At 45.8% G+C, this 13,532-nt stretch overlaps 1 protein-coding gene and 1 long non-coding RNA gene across 7 annotated transcripts in view; one reads left to right on the top strand and one right to left on the bottom strand.

The window, feature by feature from the left end:
- The window catches only part of LOC116983796, a 4,033-nt gene extending 1,900 nt beyond the window's left edge, over positions 1–2,133 (bottom strand). Inside the window, exons 1-2 of the long non-coding RNA XR_004414816.1 lie at positions 2,094–2,133; positions 1,135–1,136 (exon numbers count right to left, since the gene is read on the bottom strand). This is a non-coding gene — a long non-coding RNA (uncharacterized LOC116983796). The remainder of the gene's footprint in view (positions 1–1,134; positions 1,137–2,093) is intronic.
- cadps2 (calcium dependent secretion activator 2) overlaps positions 1–13,532 on the top strand; it is a 393,466-nt gene that overhangs the window by 356,203 nt on the left and 23,731 nt on the right. For all 6 annotated transcript variants that reach the window (XM_033037622.1, XM_033037627.1, XM_033037625.1 and 3 more), the window contains one exon: positions 2,096–2,203. In XM_033037622.1, the coding sequence (XP_032893513.1) occupies positions 2,096–2,203 (108 nt within the window). The remainder of the gene's footprint in view (positions 1–2,095; positions 2,204–13,532) is intronic.

The raw sequence follows: 13,532 nt of genomic DNA, 5'->3' as shown, positions 1-13,532 counted from the left end.
CACCCAAGGTTTCCGTGCGGTTCCCGGAGGTTTTTGTCAGTCTCCCTACCTGCTTCCACTACCTGCAACCTCCGGCAACCGCACGGAAACCTTGGGTGGGTCGCAAAGTCTCCAGAGGTTTCCGTTCAGGTTTCCTAAGTGGGACAGGGACATAACAACGCTTGCAGCGCCGGAGGCCCAGGTTCGATACCAACTGCGGGTGCTGTCTGTACGGAGTCTCTACCCTCTCCCCGTGACCCCGTGGGTTTTCTACGAGATCTTCGGTTTCCTCCCACACCCCAAAGACCCTCTGGTTTGTAGGTTAATTGACCTGGTATAAGTGTAAATTGGCCCTAGTGTGTGTAGGGCCAATAAGTCATGTGTAGGGTAGTGTTAATGTGCAGGGATCGCTAGTCAGTGCAGACTCGGTGGGCCGAAGAGCCTGTTTCCGCGCTGTATCACAAAACTAAACTAAACTAAACCTTTTTTTTTCCATTGCCAGTGACCTATTTTGGTTTTTCTTTTGGAAACCCAACTTGGGATTTCACTTCCTCTCAAATATAGGTTGCTCAACTAGTTTCTTTACATTCTGAACCTGTCCTCTCAAAGTTGGCAGCACGGCAAGAGGCTCAGTTGGTACCAAAGATCTTCCACAAATGAATGTGCCAATGGATATTTTTTAAGGCGGAGATTGACAGATTTCGTGATTAGTACGGGTGTCAGGGGTTATGGGGAGAAGGCAGGAGAATGGGATTGAGAGGGGAAGATGGATCAGCCACGATTGAATGGCGTAGTAGACTTGATGGGCCAAACGGCCTAATTCTGCTCCTAGACCATAGGAACATGAGGTAATCATCATGCCCATTTTAATATTGCAATGTGGAACTCTGTTGCCCTTACCTAATACTCCAATTTATAAGCAACCATTCCTCACAATTCTCCTCTTTAGTCTTACTCTGAGATCCACATTCAATATCTTCCACCTGGAATGATTTACGGCCTTAGAGATTTTTTTATTGGCCTTCAATAGTAGCTGACAACCCAATGGTGTGAACATTGAATTCTGCAGTGCTAGGCATCGAACCCAAAACCCTCCCCCCCCCCTTCTCCCCCCCCAACCATTTCCCTGTGCCCCATTTGGATGCGCACCCTCACGCCTATCTATATTCCTTCCTCTGGCTTTTCAACTCGCACCTCATCTGCCCTTATCTCACACCATTTGTCTGTTCATCTCCGGCCTTTGTCCCATCCATCTATCTATCACCTGAACCCCTACCCCGCTCAGCGGTATCCACCCATCACTCACGAGGCTCTGTCGTGCCCCCCCCCCCCCCCCGCCCCTCTCTCTTCTGGTTTTCTCCCCTCCACACCCACAACCACGAACAGTGTGAAGATAGATCCAAAGCCAAAAGCCCCCCCCCCCCACTTGTTATCCAAAGATACTGCCTGACCCACTGAATTGTTCCAACAGTTGGTGCCTTATTTTCATGTACGTTCATGGGAGCAGAAATAGGCCATTCAGCCCATCAAATCTACTCTGCCATTCAATCATGTCTGATCCATCTCCCCCTCTCAACCCCATTCTCCTGCCTTCTCCCCATAACCCCCGACACCTTTACTAATCAAGAATGCAGCTTCATTTTAGAACCTCTTCTTTGTGTCTGTCAGGTAAATGGTGACATGGGATTAACTGTGCTTTTGTCCTTGTTTTAGATTAGTTTTAGTTTTTGAGATACAGCACGGAAACATGCCCACCGGATCTGTGCCGACCAGCGATCCCCGCACAGTAACACTATCCTACCTATCCGAGGGACAATTTTTTAACATTTATACGGAAGCCAATTAGCCTACAAACCTGTACATACGTCTTTGGAGCGTGGGGGGGGAAACCGAAGCTTCCCGGAGAAAACCCACGCAGGTCACGGGGAGAACGTACAAGCTCCGTACAGACAACATCCATAGTCAGGATCGAACCCGGGTCTCTGGCGCTATAAGGCAGCAACTTTACCACTGCGCCACCGTGCCGGGCGATTTGCATGAAAGCCAAGGATAGACATAACGAGGTCATTTACATTGAAGTGACTTTCGTTTTACTTTTCTATCTATTTCTTTACAGCAACCGGGAATGGATCTTGCAGATACCTACATCACATTTGTCCGGCAAAACCAGGACATACTTCGTGACAAAGTCAATGAGGAAATGTATATAGAACATCTCTTTGATGTAAGTATCTTCCCTTGCAAGGCATGCTGAGAAGGAAAATGAGGACTATTTTCTTAGGAGGGATACAAGAAATCAGCCAGAAATTGCAGCGAATTATGGACGCAGCCCAGACCATCACACAAACCGAATTCTCCCTTCCACTGTCTCCATCTACACCTCACGCTGCCTCGGCAAGGCCAGCAGCATAATCAAGGACCAGTCGGACCCTGGACACTCCCTCTTCTCCTCTCTCCCATCAGGCAAAAGGTATAGAAGTGTGAAAACAAACACCTCCAGATTCAGGGACAGTTTCTTCCCAGCTGTTATCAGGCAACTGATTCATCCTACCACAACCAGAGAGCAGTGCTGAGCTACTATCTACCTCTTTGGTGACCCTTGGACTCTCCTTGATCCGACTTTGCTGGCTTTACCTTGCACTAAACGTTATTCCCTTACCATGTATCCATACACTCGATTGTAATCATGCATTGTCTTTCCGCTGACTGGATAACACGTGACAAAAGCTTTTCACTGTACCTCGGTACACGTGACAATAAACTAAACTGTAAACCGTTGCATTTTGGTTTGGTTCGTCATTGTCACACGTATCGAGATGCAATGAATTTGGATACCACGATGGCCTGCATGGTGTTAAATGTTCACACAAGGAACTGCAGATCAACAATGGTTGGCTGGTCGGCAGAAGGCAAAGAGAGGCAATAATGTTTTTTTTTCTATTTGGCTGCCAGTGACTAGCGGAGTTCCGCAGGGTTCGGTGCTGTGGCCGCTACTCTTCACGTTGTATATTAATGATTTGGACGATGGGATTGAAGGCTTTGTGGCCACGTTTGCGGATGATACGAAAATAGATGGAAGGGCCGGTAGTGTAGAGAAATCGGGGACTCTGCAGAAGGACTTGGACAGGTTGGGAGAGTGGGCCGAAAAGTGGCAGATGGAATATAGTGCAGCAAAGTGTGGAGTCGTGCATTTTGGTAGTAGGAATAAAGGCGTAGTCTATTTTCCAAATGGGGAGTGAATCCAGAAATCGGAGATGCATAGAGGGAGTACAGAGAAGGTTCACCAGACTGATTCCTGGGATGTCAGGACTTTCATATGAAGAAAGACTAGATAGACTCGGCTTGTACTCGCTAGAATTTAGAAGATTGAGGGGGGATCTTATAGAAACTTACAAAATTCTTAAGGGGTTGGACAGGCTAGATGCAGGAAGATTGTTCCCGATGTTGGGGAAGTCCAGAACAAGGGGTCACAGTTTAAGGATAAGGGGAAAATCCTTTAGGACCGAGATGAGAAAAACATTTTTCACACAGAGGGTGGTGAATCTCTGGAATTCTCTGCCACAGAAGGTAGTTGAGGCCAGTTCATTGGCTATATTTAAGAGGGAGTTAGATGTGGCCCTTGTGGCTAAAGGGATCAGGGGGTATGGAGAGAAGGCAGGCACAGGATACTGAGTTGGATGATCAGCCATGATCATATTGAATGGCGGTGCAGGCTCGAAGGGCCGAATGGCCTACTCCTGCACCTATATTTTCTGTTTCTATGTTTCTATGCAAAGGGACTTTTATGAATGCTGGTGCAGGATTCCCAAAAAGTTAATCTGCAAGTCAAATCGGTAGTAAAGAAAGCAATCTCAATGCTGGCATTTAGTTCAAGAGGATGTGTATACAAAAGCAGGGATGTAATGCTGAGGCTCTATAAGGTGCTGGTCAGGCCGCATTTGGAATAAATGAGCACATTTGGGCCCCATATCTGAGGAAGGATGTGCTGGCTCTGGAGCGGGTCCAAAGGATGTTTACAATAATGATTCCAGGAATGAGTGGGTTTGTATATGATGAGCGTTTTACAGCACTGGGCCTCTACTCGCTGGAGTTTAGAAGTTTGAGGGGGGATCTCATTGAAACTTGTAGAATGATGAAAGGCATATAGAGAGTGGATGTGGAGAGGATGTTTCCACTTGTGGGAGAGTCCAGTACCAGAGGTCATAGCCTCAGAATTAAAGGGTGCTCTTTTAGAAAGGTGAGGAGGAACTTCTTTAGTCAGAGGCTAGTTAATCTGTGGAACTCATTCCCACAGAGGGCTGTGGAGGCCATGCCAGTGGACAGTGGCGGACTGGGTCTAAGTATATTGATTGCCAGGAGACAAAGGGGGCCCACTTCATTAGGGGCCCACTTGATATAGGGGGCCCACTTCATCAGGGGCCCACTTGATATAGGGGGCCCACTTCATCAGGGGCCCACTTGCTATCGGGCAAGCTGACACCCTGGCCAGTCCGCCACTGCCAGTGGATATTTTTAAGGCAAAGATAGGCAAATTCTTGATTAGAACGGGTGTCAAGGGTTATGGGAAGAAGGCAGGAAAATGGGTTTAGGAGGCAGAGATCAGCCATGATTGAATGGCGGAGTGGACTCGATGGCTGAAAGGCCTAATTACACTCATCCAACTAGTGAACTTGTGAAATGATGTACTGAGGTACAGTGAAATTCATTTTTGTTGAAAGTTCAGTACAACGTTTTGGGTCGAGGCCCTTCTTTAGACAATCTACTTGCTTCGTAACCTTTCAATTCCTGAGAATATAACACACATGAATACAACTCAAATTCTCTGCATAACTTAATCCTTGGACCCAAAATATATTACTGGTTAATCTACACTTCACTATCCCTAACATTAATTGCTCTCAGTACTACAGGTGTGTATAACTAAGGCTTTGTATGGCTTCCGTATCCCAATACTTTAATTTTCTAAATATAAAAGCTGGCATTGCATTTTCTGACATTGCCTTTTTCAATGCCCCATCCAGGGTATCTTAACGATCTCTGTGCACAAAGATCTGATTCTCTCGAACCTCCACAGCTTCCTGCTTTTCAACTTTTAAAAAGTACTTTGTTATATATGTCCTTCAATTTTAAGGGGGGCACGGTGGCGCAGCTGTAGAGTCGCTGCCTTGCAGCGTCAGAGACCCAGGCTTGATCCTGACTACGGGTGCTGTCTGTACGGAGTTTGTACGTGCTCCCCGTGACCTGCATGGGTTTTATCCGGGCCCTCCGGTTTCCTCCCACGTTCCAAAGACGTACAGGTTTGTCGGTTAATTGCCTTCGGTTAAGATTGTAAATTGTTTGTAGTGTGTGGAGAACAGTGCTAGTGTACGGGGATCGTTGGTCGCCGCGGACTTGGTGGGCCGAAGGGCCTAATTCCGTAACTTTAAACTAAACTAATCTTTGAATTTTGTAGTGGCTGACTGCACATTTGCCCCTTGATAGGCATTTCCCATAGCTTATCGAATTGTATACACGATTAATATGTTTAATATGATTAATATGTTTGTAATTCAATGCTCCCATATATTGTCTTTGAAATTTGGATATGTGATTTTCTGACCCATTGCTTAGCTACAATAAGCCCCCCCCCATACCTGTGGGACACCACCTAAGTATCTCCACATTGTCTTGACTCTGTGACTTCTGCCTCTTTGTTGATTATCTGACCACGGCAATAATTTCCTTTCTATTCCTTGAGTTTTAACATCACCCAGCTACCTCTTCTGAGACACTTTCTTGGGTATTTTCTCAAAGTCCACATAAGAGCAAGTCCATTGATATTTCCATTCTAGTCAACTTTGCAAAATATTCATTCAAATTCATCAAAGGGACCCTACACTTTTAAAATCCTTGCTGGCTCTATCCGATCAGCAAAATATTGTTCAAGGTCTTTCTACCCTTAATTATAGGTTCCAGTAATTTCCCGGCAACAGATGTTAGGCTAACTGGTCTATAATTTACTAATTTCCCTCTCTCCCCTTGCGTAAATGGCGGACTGACGTGTATAATTTCCAATGTTAAGGATCAATTCCGAATTGAGAGAACTTTGGAAAATTATACTTTTTCAATGTTTCACCTACTTCCTTTAAAAACCCTGGCATGGAAATATCTGGCCTCAGTATTTGTTTAGTTTAGTTTAGAGATACAGCGCGGAAACAGGCGCTTCAGCTCACTGAGTCTGCGCCGGCCAGCGATCCCTGCACACCAACACTATCCAACACACACTAGGGAGATTTTACAGTTAAGGGGCTGTCCCACTGCGGCGACATAATTGGCGAGTTTTTAAGAGTTTAGGAGAGTTTGAAAAGGTGTCATGTTGAAGACCTCCTTCAACTATGTTGAAGACCTCCTTCGACCTCCTTCGATTATGTTGAAGACTATCTACGACTACCTTCGACTACCCTCGATTACCTACGACTAGCATGCCGACCTACTACGGCCTACTTCGACTAAACCTTCGAGTAAAAAAAATTTGATTTTTTCCTTGGCGACCTTTTTTTACTCGCCGGCATTTCTCAGTATATTGAAAAATACGCCACGACCTAGCTGAGGCCTCGAGTACGCGGGGACTACTCTCAAGCATGAAGGAGAGTTACAAAGACCTCCTCGGACCTCGTGTCTGCGAGTATGAGTCGAGGGCAAAATCTTCTAAACTCGCCAATTAGGTCGCCGCAGTGGGACAGCCCCTTTATACCAAGCCAATTAGCCTTCAAACTTGTACGTCTTTGGAGTGTGAGAGGAAACCGGAGCATCCGGAGAAAAGCCATTAAGGTTACGGGGAGAACGTACAAACTCCGCACAGATAGCACCCGTAGTCAGGATCGAACTCAGGTCTATGATGGGTAAGGCAGCAACTCTACTACTGCGCTGCCATGCCAACGCTCTTTAGTGCCGATATTTTCTTCAATAATGCCATTCAGTTTACATTCAATTTTGCAAACTTAATCTATGTGTCAGAATTTGTTTCATAGCACATAGAACAGAACAGCACAGGTACAGGCCCCTTGGTCTACAACATCCACCCCGAACATAACGCCAAGTTAAAATAATCTCTTCTGCCTGCACCTAGTCCATAGCCCCCCAATGATTCCTGTGTATAAGCCTCATCAATGTCATTGTTGTATCTGCCTCCACCACCACCCCTGGCACCCACTACACTGTTAAAACAAACTTCCCTACACATCTCCATTTAATTTTGCCCCACTCATCTTAAACCTGTGCCCTATAGTCTTTGACATGTTCACTCTGGGAAATGGGTTTTGACAGACCACCCTATCTATGCCTCTCGTAATTTTATATACTTCTCCCAGTTCTCCCCTCAACCTCTAACATTGCAGAGAAAACGTTACACGTTTGTCTGGCCTTTCCTTATAGCTAATACCCTCTTATCCAGGTAACACACTGGTAACCTTTTCCAAAGCCTCCACAGCCTGCCTGTAAAGGGGTAATTGGGAATGGGAGGAGGAGTTGGAAGTGCTGAGCCACCGGGAGATCAGGTAGGTTAAGACGGACTGAGCGGAAGTGTTCAGCGAAACGATCGGCGAGCCTGCGCTTGGTCTCGCCGTTGCAGATGCAACACCCGCTCATTCACCTCCCCTCCCGACTACATCCCAAGGAAGATTATCTACAATATCTACAATTCTATATTACAGGATACTGAGTTGGATGATCAGCCATGATCATATTGAATGGCGGTGCAGGCTCGAAGGGCCGAATGGCCTACTCCTGCACCTATTTTCTATGTTTCTATCCAAGGACACAAATAGTCTTTACAGGTGAGGCAGAGGTTCACTTGCACCTCCTCCAACCTCATCTACTGTATCTGCTGTTCCGGGTGTCAACTACTGTACATCAGCAAGACCAAGCACAGGCTCGGTGATCATTTCGCTGTACACATTCGCCCAGTCTGTCTTAACCTACTTGATCTCCCTGTGGCTCAACTCCCCCTTCCATTCCCAATCTGACCTTTCTGCCCAGGGCCTCCTCCATTGTCAGAGTGAGACCTGATGCAATTTGGAGGAACAGCACCTCATATTTCGCTTGGGTAGGTTAAACCCCCGTGATATGAACATTGAATTCTCTAACTTCAGATAGCCCTTGCTTTCCCTCTCTATCCCCTCCCCCTTCCCAGTTCTCCCACTAGTCTTACTGTCCGCAATTACATTCTATCTCTGTCCCACCCACTCCCCTGACATCAGTCTGAAGAAAGGTCTCGACCCGAAACGTCACCCATTCCTACTCTCCAGAGATGCTGCCTGTTCCACTGAGTTTCTCCAGCATTTTGTGTTCACCTTCGGTTTAAACCAGCATCTGCAGTTCTTTCCTCCACAGCCCTCTGTACATCATTGCCATTAAAGACCTTGCCATTAACTTTACATTTAAATCAACCTTACTTTTGACCTCCCAAAGTGCAACACCTCACACTTGCTCGGATTAAACTCAACTTCCTTGGGATAACCAGACGGTATCCTCTTCCTCTGTAGAAATTTTTCAACGAGTTGGCTGTTTCCGTATCGTCGCTTATGCTGTTGTTACTACCCGTTTTTAACATTGCTGATCCATCCTCCTTATGTTTGACGATTTTTTGTGTTGGGTTTGTCATTGCTCGCAAGTTTCTTATCACATTCCCCTTTTTTTTAGCTCTTACTGTCTGTGTTTATTGTTTTTTTCTACTGTTTTCTGTGTCTCTCACGGTTGACAAATTCTCAGCTACCTTTTGTATCCTTTTCATTTTTAATTGTATGTTGTCTCTTCCTTCCACAGTCATGCATGACTCATCTTTTCTGACAGGTCCATCACACCCTCCTGAGGGGAATAAACTGGTTCGGTAACAATCCCATTCATTTCGAGCACTTTTGTTGTTTTACCCGTGAATACGTTTGCTGTTAATCCCGTCTATATCTCTCGTTTCCCTTTCCCCCTGGCTCTCAATCTGAAGAAGGGTCTCAACCCGAAACGTCACCCATTCCTTTACTCCAGAGATGCTGCCTGTCCCGCTGAGTTACTCCCAGCATTTTGTGTCTGTCTTCGGTGTGAACTCACATCTGCAGTTCCTTCCTACACAATTTGTGATCATATATAGTTTTTTCACTGATTGGATAGCGTGCAACAAAAATCATTTCACTGTACTTCGGTAAACATGACAATAATAAGCTAAACTAAAATAAACTAAACTATGCAATGTAAAAGAGAGGAAGGTGTGTCAGTAATAGTTACATAGTGTACCTGGATAATTTGTACGTATTCAGGCTGTAAGACGTGAGAAGGAGGTTTGCAACAGTGCCATGTCATGATGAAGTGTGGTTGAGATTATAGACAATAGACAATAGGTGCAGGAGTAGGCCATTCAGCCCTTCGAGCCAGCACCGCCATTCAATGTGATCATGGCTGATCATCCACAATCAGTACCCCGTTCCTGCCTTCTCCCCATATCCCCTGACTCCGCTTTCTTTAAGAGCCCTATCTAGCTCTCTCTTGAAAGTATCCAGAGAACCTGCCTCCACCGCCCTCTGAGGCAGAGAATTCCACAGGTTGTTAGAAATGGGTTCTGACCAAATATACAGTGCAATATAGGAACAGGCCCTTCAGCCCACTAAAGGACACAAAGTGCTGGCAGCAACTCCGGAGAACATGGATAGGTGATGTTTCTGGTCAAGATTCATCTTCAGACCCAACAGGTGGGGGCAGAACAAAGTCCAGTAAGTGATACGTGGATGGATACAAGTGAGGGTGAGGGGAGTTACAGGTAGACGGGTGGACAAAGGATAGGGTGTGAGGTAAGGGTCGAGGAGGTGCGAATTGTGAGGCCAGAAGAATGAATATAGGTGGAACGGGTTGGTGTAGGGAAGAAATGGGTGCAACTCCAGGTGAGCCACAGGGGAAGAGAGGGGTGAAGAGAAAGGTGTGACTGGCCCTTTTCTAAGCAGCTGGCGAGTGAAGATATTCTAAACAGCCAGGAAGTCCTTTCATCATGCTGCGCATGGCAAATTAACTGTCTTCTGGTTTCTGCCCCAAAACCCATCATTTTGAAAAGACAATTTGATTGGAAAGCGTTGCTTTTTATAAGATTACAACACAGATTAAATAATTTAGCATGTTTTGAAATAATTGCTTCGAGCGTAACATTAGACAAATAGCAGCATTTGTACGCCGGTGGATGAATAGCTATTTTCTGTCAAGAAGCCTCTTATCTTTTTTTATTATGGCAATTTATTTAAATATGTGCGCCATGGCAAATATTTTGATAACAGCGGTTCACAGCCATTACCCCAGCCTGTGCGTGCAAGGGGGGTTTGAACGAAGTCAGTCTTGTTGACACTTGGAATACGGGCGACCAAAGTGAAACTTATCTCCCCGTGCCAACTTTTATTTTGTTAAACGACAGTACGAGGCAGTTGTAACGGAAATATTGTCAGCTGCTTCAAGCAGACTCGTCGTTAATATGTGCGAAGACAATGATTTTTTTTCTCTCTCTCTGGAAGTGGCATGGCCCTGCAGGGTAGAATAATTAGCGGGCATCCAGCTGGCACTTCAGAAGACACCAACCTCACATTAGCAGCTCCAACTCGCGTTTTGGTATTTCTACTGGATCTTGCAGGCATATGCTGCATCTCTCCAGCATTTTTTATTTTTGTCCGTGCGGCAATTTGTTAAGTGCCAAATTCTCAAGAGGCAAGACGGGATAAACACATCGAGAAAACCAGAATAGATTTGGCATTTCCTAATTGTAACTGTCAAAAACCGCTAAGCACATAACTTCCGCGAAAAGTTGTTTTATCCACTTAACAGTGTTATCTGTTTAGGAGCTTAATCGCACCTTGTTTTGTTAGACAGCGTCTTTGTCGGAGAGAGAGAGAGAGAGAGAGAAAAAAAACGAGCTTGTTTATTCGGGGAATGGCTCGCAGTTGTGGCCGCCCCATCACGGGAAAGATCAGGAGGCTTTGGAGAGGGTGCAGAGAAGTTTTACCGGAATGAAGCCGGGATTAGAGGGTTTCGGTTGCAGGGAGAGCCTGGACCAACTTGGATTGATTTTCTCTGGAACGTCGGCGGTGGAAGGGTGACTTGATGGAAGTATGTAAAATGATGGGTGGCCAAGATGGGGTACAAGGCAATCAGATCCTTTTTCCCCAGGATGGAAACGTCCAACACTAGAGGGCATAACTATAAGGTGAGAGATTCAGGTAGAAGGTACAGGAGCCTGAAGGCTGCAACGTCCAGGTTCAGAAACAGCTGCTTCCCCACAGCCATCAGGCTATTGAACTCAACTCAAACAAAACTCTGAACATTAATAGCCCGTTATCAGTTTATTTGCACTTTATCTGTTTTATTTATTCATGTGTGTATATATTTATACAATGGTATATGGACACACTGATCTGTTCTGTATTCATGCCTTCTATATTCTGTTGTGCTGAAGCAAAGCAAGAATTTCATTGTCCTATCTGGGACACATGGCAATAAACTCTCTTGAATCTTGAGTTTAATGGAGATGTGCAGGGCAAGTTGTTGACACAGGGGGCCTGGAACGTATTGCCAGGGCGGTTGTAGTAGAGTCTGATATGATAGTAGGTTTTAAGAGGCTTTTGGACAAGCGCATAGAAGTGCAGGGGATAGTGGGAAATGGATCATGTACAGGCATATGAGATCAGTTTAGAAAGGCATCACGTTTAGGATAGCGCAGGAGGCCGAGGGGTTTAGCTTAGCTTAGAGATACAGCATGGAAACAGGCCCTTCGGCCCACATGGTCCACGCCGACCAGCGATCGCCCCGTATACTTGCACTAACCTACACACTAGGGACGATTTACAATTTACAGAAGCCAATTAACCTGCAAACCTGTAGGTCTTTGGAATGTGAAACCAGAACCCACGTTTTTCAGGGAGAAAGTCCATACTACATACAGGCAACACCCACAGTCAGGATCGAACCCGGGTCTCTGGTGCTGCTAGGCAGCCACCCTGCTGCACTTCCTTTCTTCCACAGTTCGAGGATGGGAGAGTAGCAAACATATGCAGCTCCAGACGCCATCATTAGAACTAAGACTCGGATTCGTGGGAGAAGCCACAGAAGGCTGCGGAGGACAAGTCAGTGGACATTTTTAAGGCATAGATAGATTCTTGCCAGTTGGCCACAGATAATTTTATTTTCTGAGAGTGCTGTTGGGTTGATGTTCAAGTTCACTGCGAGGATTGAGTAGAAAGGCAATTGTAGGGGAGGAGGTGGTGTGCCGGAGGGGTGGGCTGGCAAATAATAAACGCTGTATCATTGGTTTTACTTTTGCACAGCAACCGGCCCTTCGGCCCAACTTACCCATGCTAACCAAAATGTCCCATCTGCTAGTCCCACCTTCCCAAGTTTGGCCCATATTTCCCTAAACTTTTCTTATCCATGTAAATAAGTCACAAGCCATAAGGAGTAGAATGAGGCCATTTGGCCCATGACGTCTACTCCGCCATTAAATCATGGCTGATCTATCTCTCCCTCCTAACCCCATTTTTGTGCCTTCTCCCCATCACATCTGACACCTGTACTAATCAAGTATCAATCTATCTCAGCCTTAAAAAATATCCACTGACTTGGCCTACACAGCCTTCTGTGGCAAAGAATTCTCACAGATTCCACAGACTCTGACTGAAGAAATTTCTCCTCATCTCCTTCCTAAAAGAACGTCCTTTATTTCTGAGAATGGGGTTGAGAGGGAAAGACAGACCGGCCTTGATTGAATGGCGGAGTGGACTTGATGGGCCGAATGGCCTAATCCTGCTCCTAGAACTTATAATATCAAGTCATATCATGAACCCTTCATGAACTGCCCAACACAGTTGGTGGCATATTCAGAATGCCCACCAATCTCCGTCATCCATCCATCCATCTTTCTGGAGTGGGGGCCGATCAGCGGGGGGGGGGGGGGGGGGGGGGGGGGTTCCAGGGCAGTATTCCAAGAGGCAGCATTTCATTTAACAAGTCACTTGATTGTGAGAACTACCTGATGTAGAGGGTCAAGGTGGTGCAGCGGTAGAGTTACTGCCCTACAGCAAAATGCAGCACCGGAGACCCAGGTTCGATCCCGGCTACAGGCACTGTCTGTACGGAGTTTGTACAATCTCCCTGTGACCATTGTGGGTTTTCTCCAAGATCTTCGGTTTCCTCCCACATTCCAAAGACGTACAGGGTTGTAGATTAATTGGCTTGATAAATGTTTTTTTTTTAATTGTCCAGTATAAAATTGTCCAACTTCCAGTATAGTCCCTGGTGGACTCTGCGGAAGGTACAGGGTACAAGGTGAAGTCATTGTTCGATGCCAATGACTCAATCCCTCTGTCAGAATCCCGATAAAAATGAAATGCGATGGACAATATCAATCCCAGCTGCGAAATACAATGAAATCATCATTAGTGGGTTAATGCTAAATTTTCCAAGGCACTTCAGTCCACGGACCCATATTCATATCCAAGACCAAACACTCATTTTACAGCCAGCATCCAGACCAGAAATAAATAAAATGAACTGAATGA

Source organism: Amblyraja radiata, chromosome 19, assembly GCF_010909765.2.
Source record: "Amblyraja radiata isolate CabotCenter1 chromosome 19, sAmbRad1.1.pri, whole genome shotgun sequence".
Taxonomy (NCBI): Eukaryota; Metazoa; Chordata; class Chondrichthyes; order Rajiformes; family Rajidae; genus Amblyraja; species Amblyraja radiata.
Note: the sequence above shows the minus strand (reverse complement) of the source record. Positions and strands in the feature narration are given on the sequence as shown.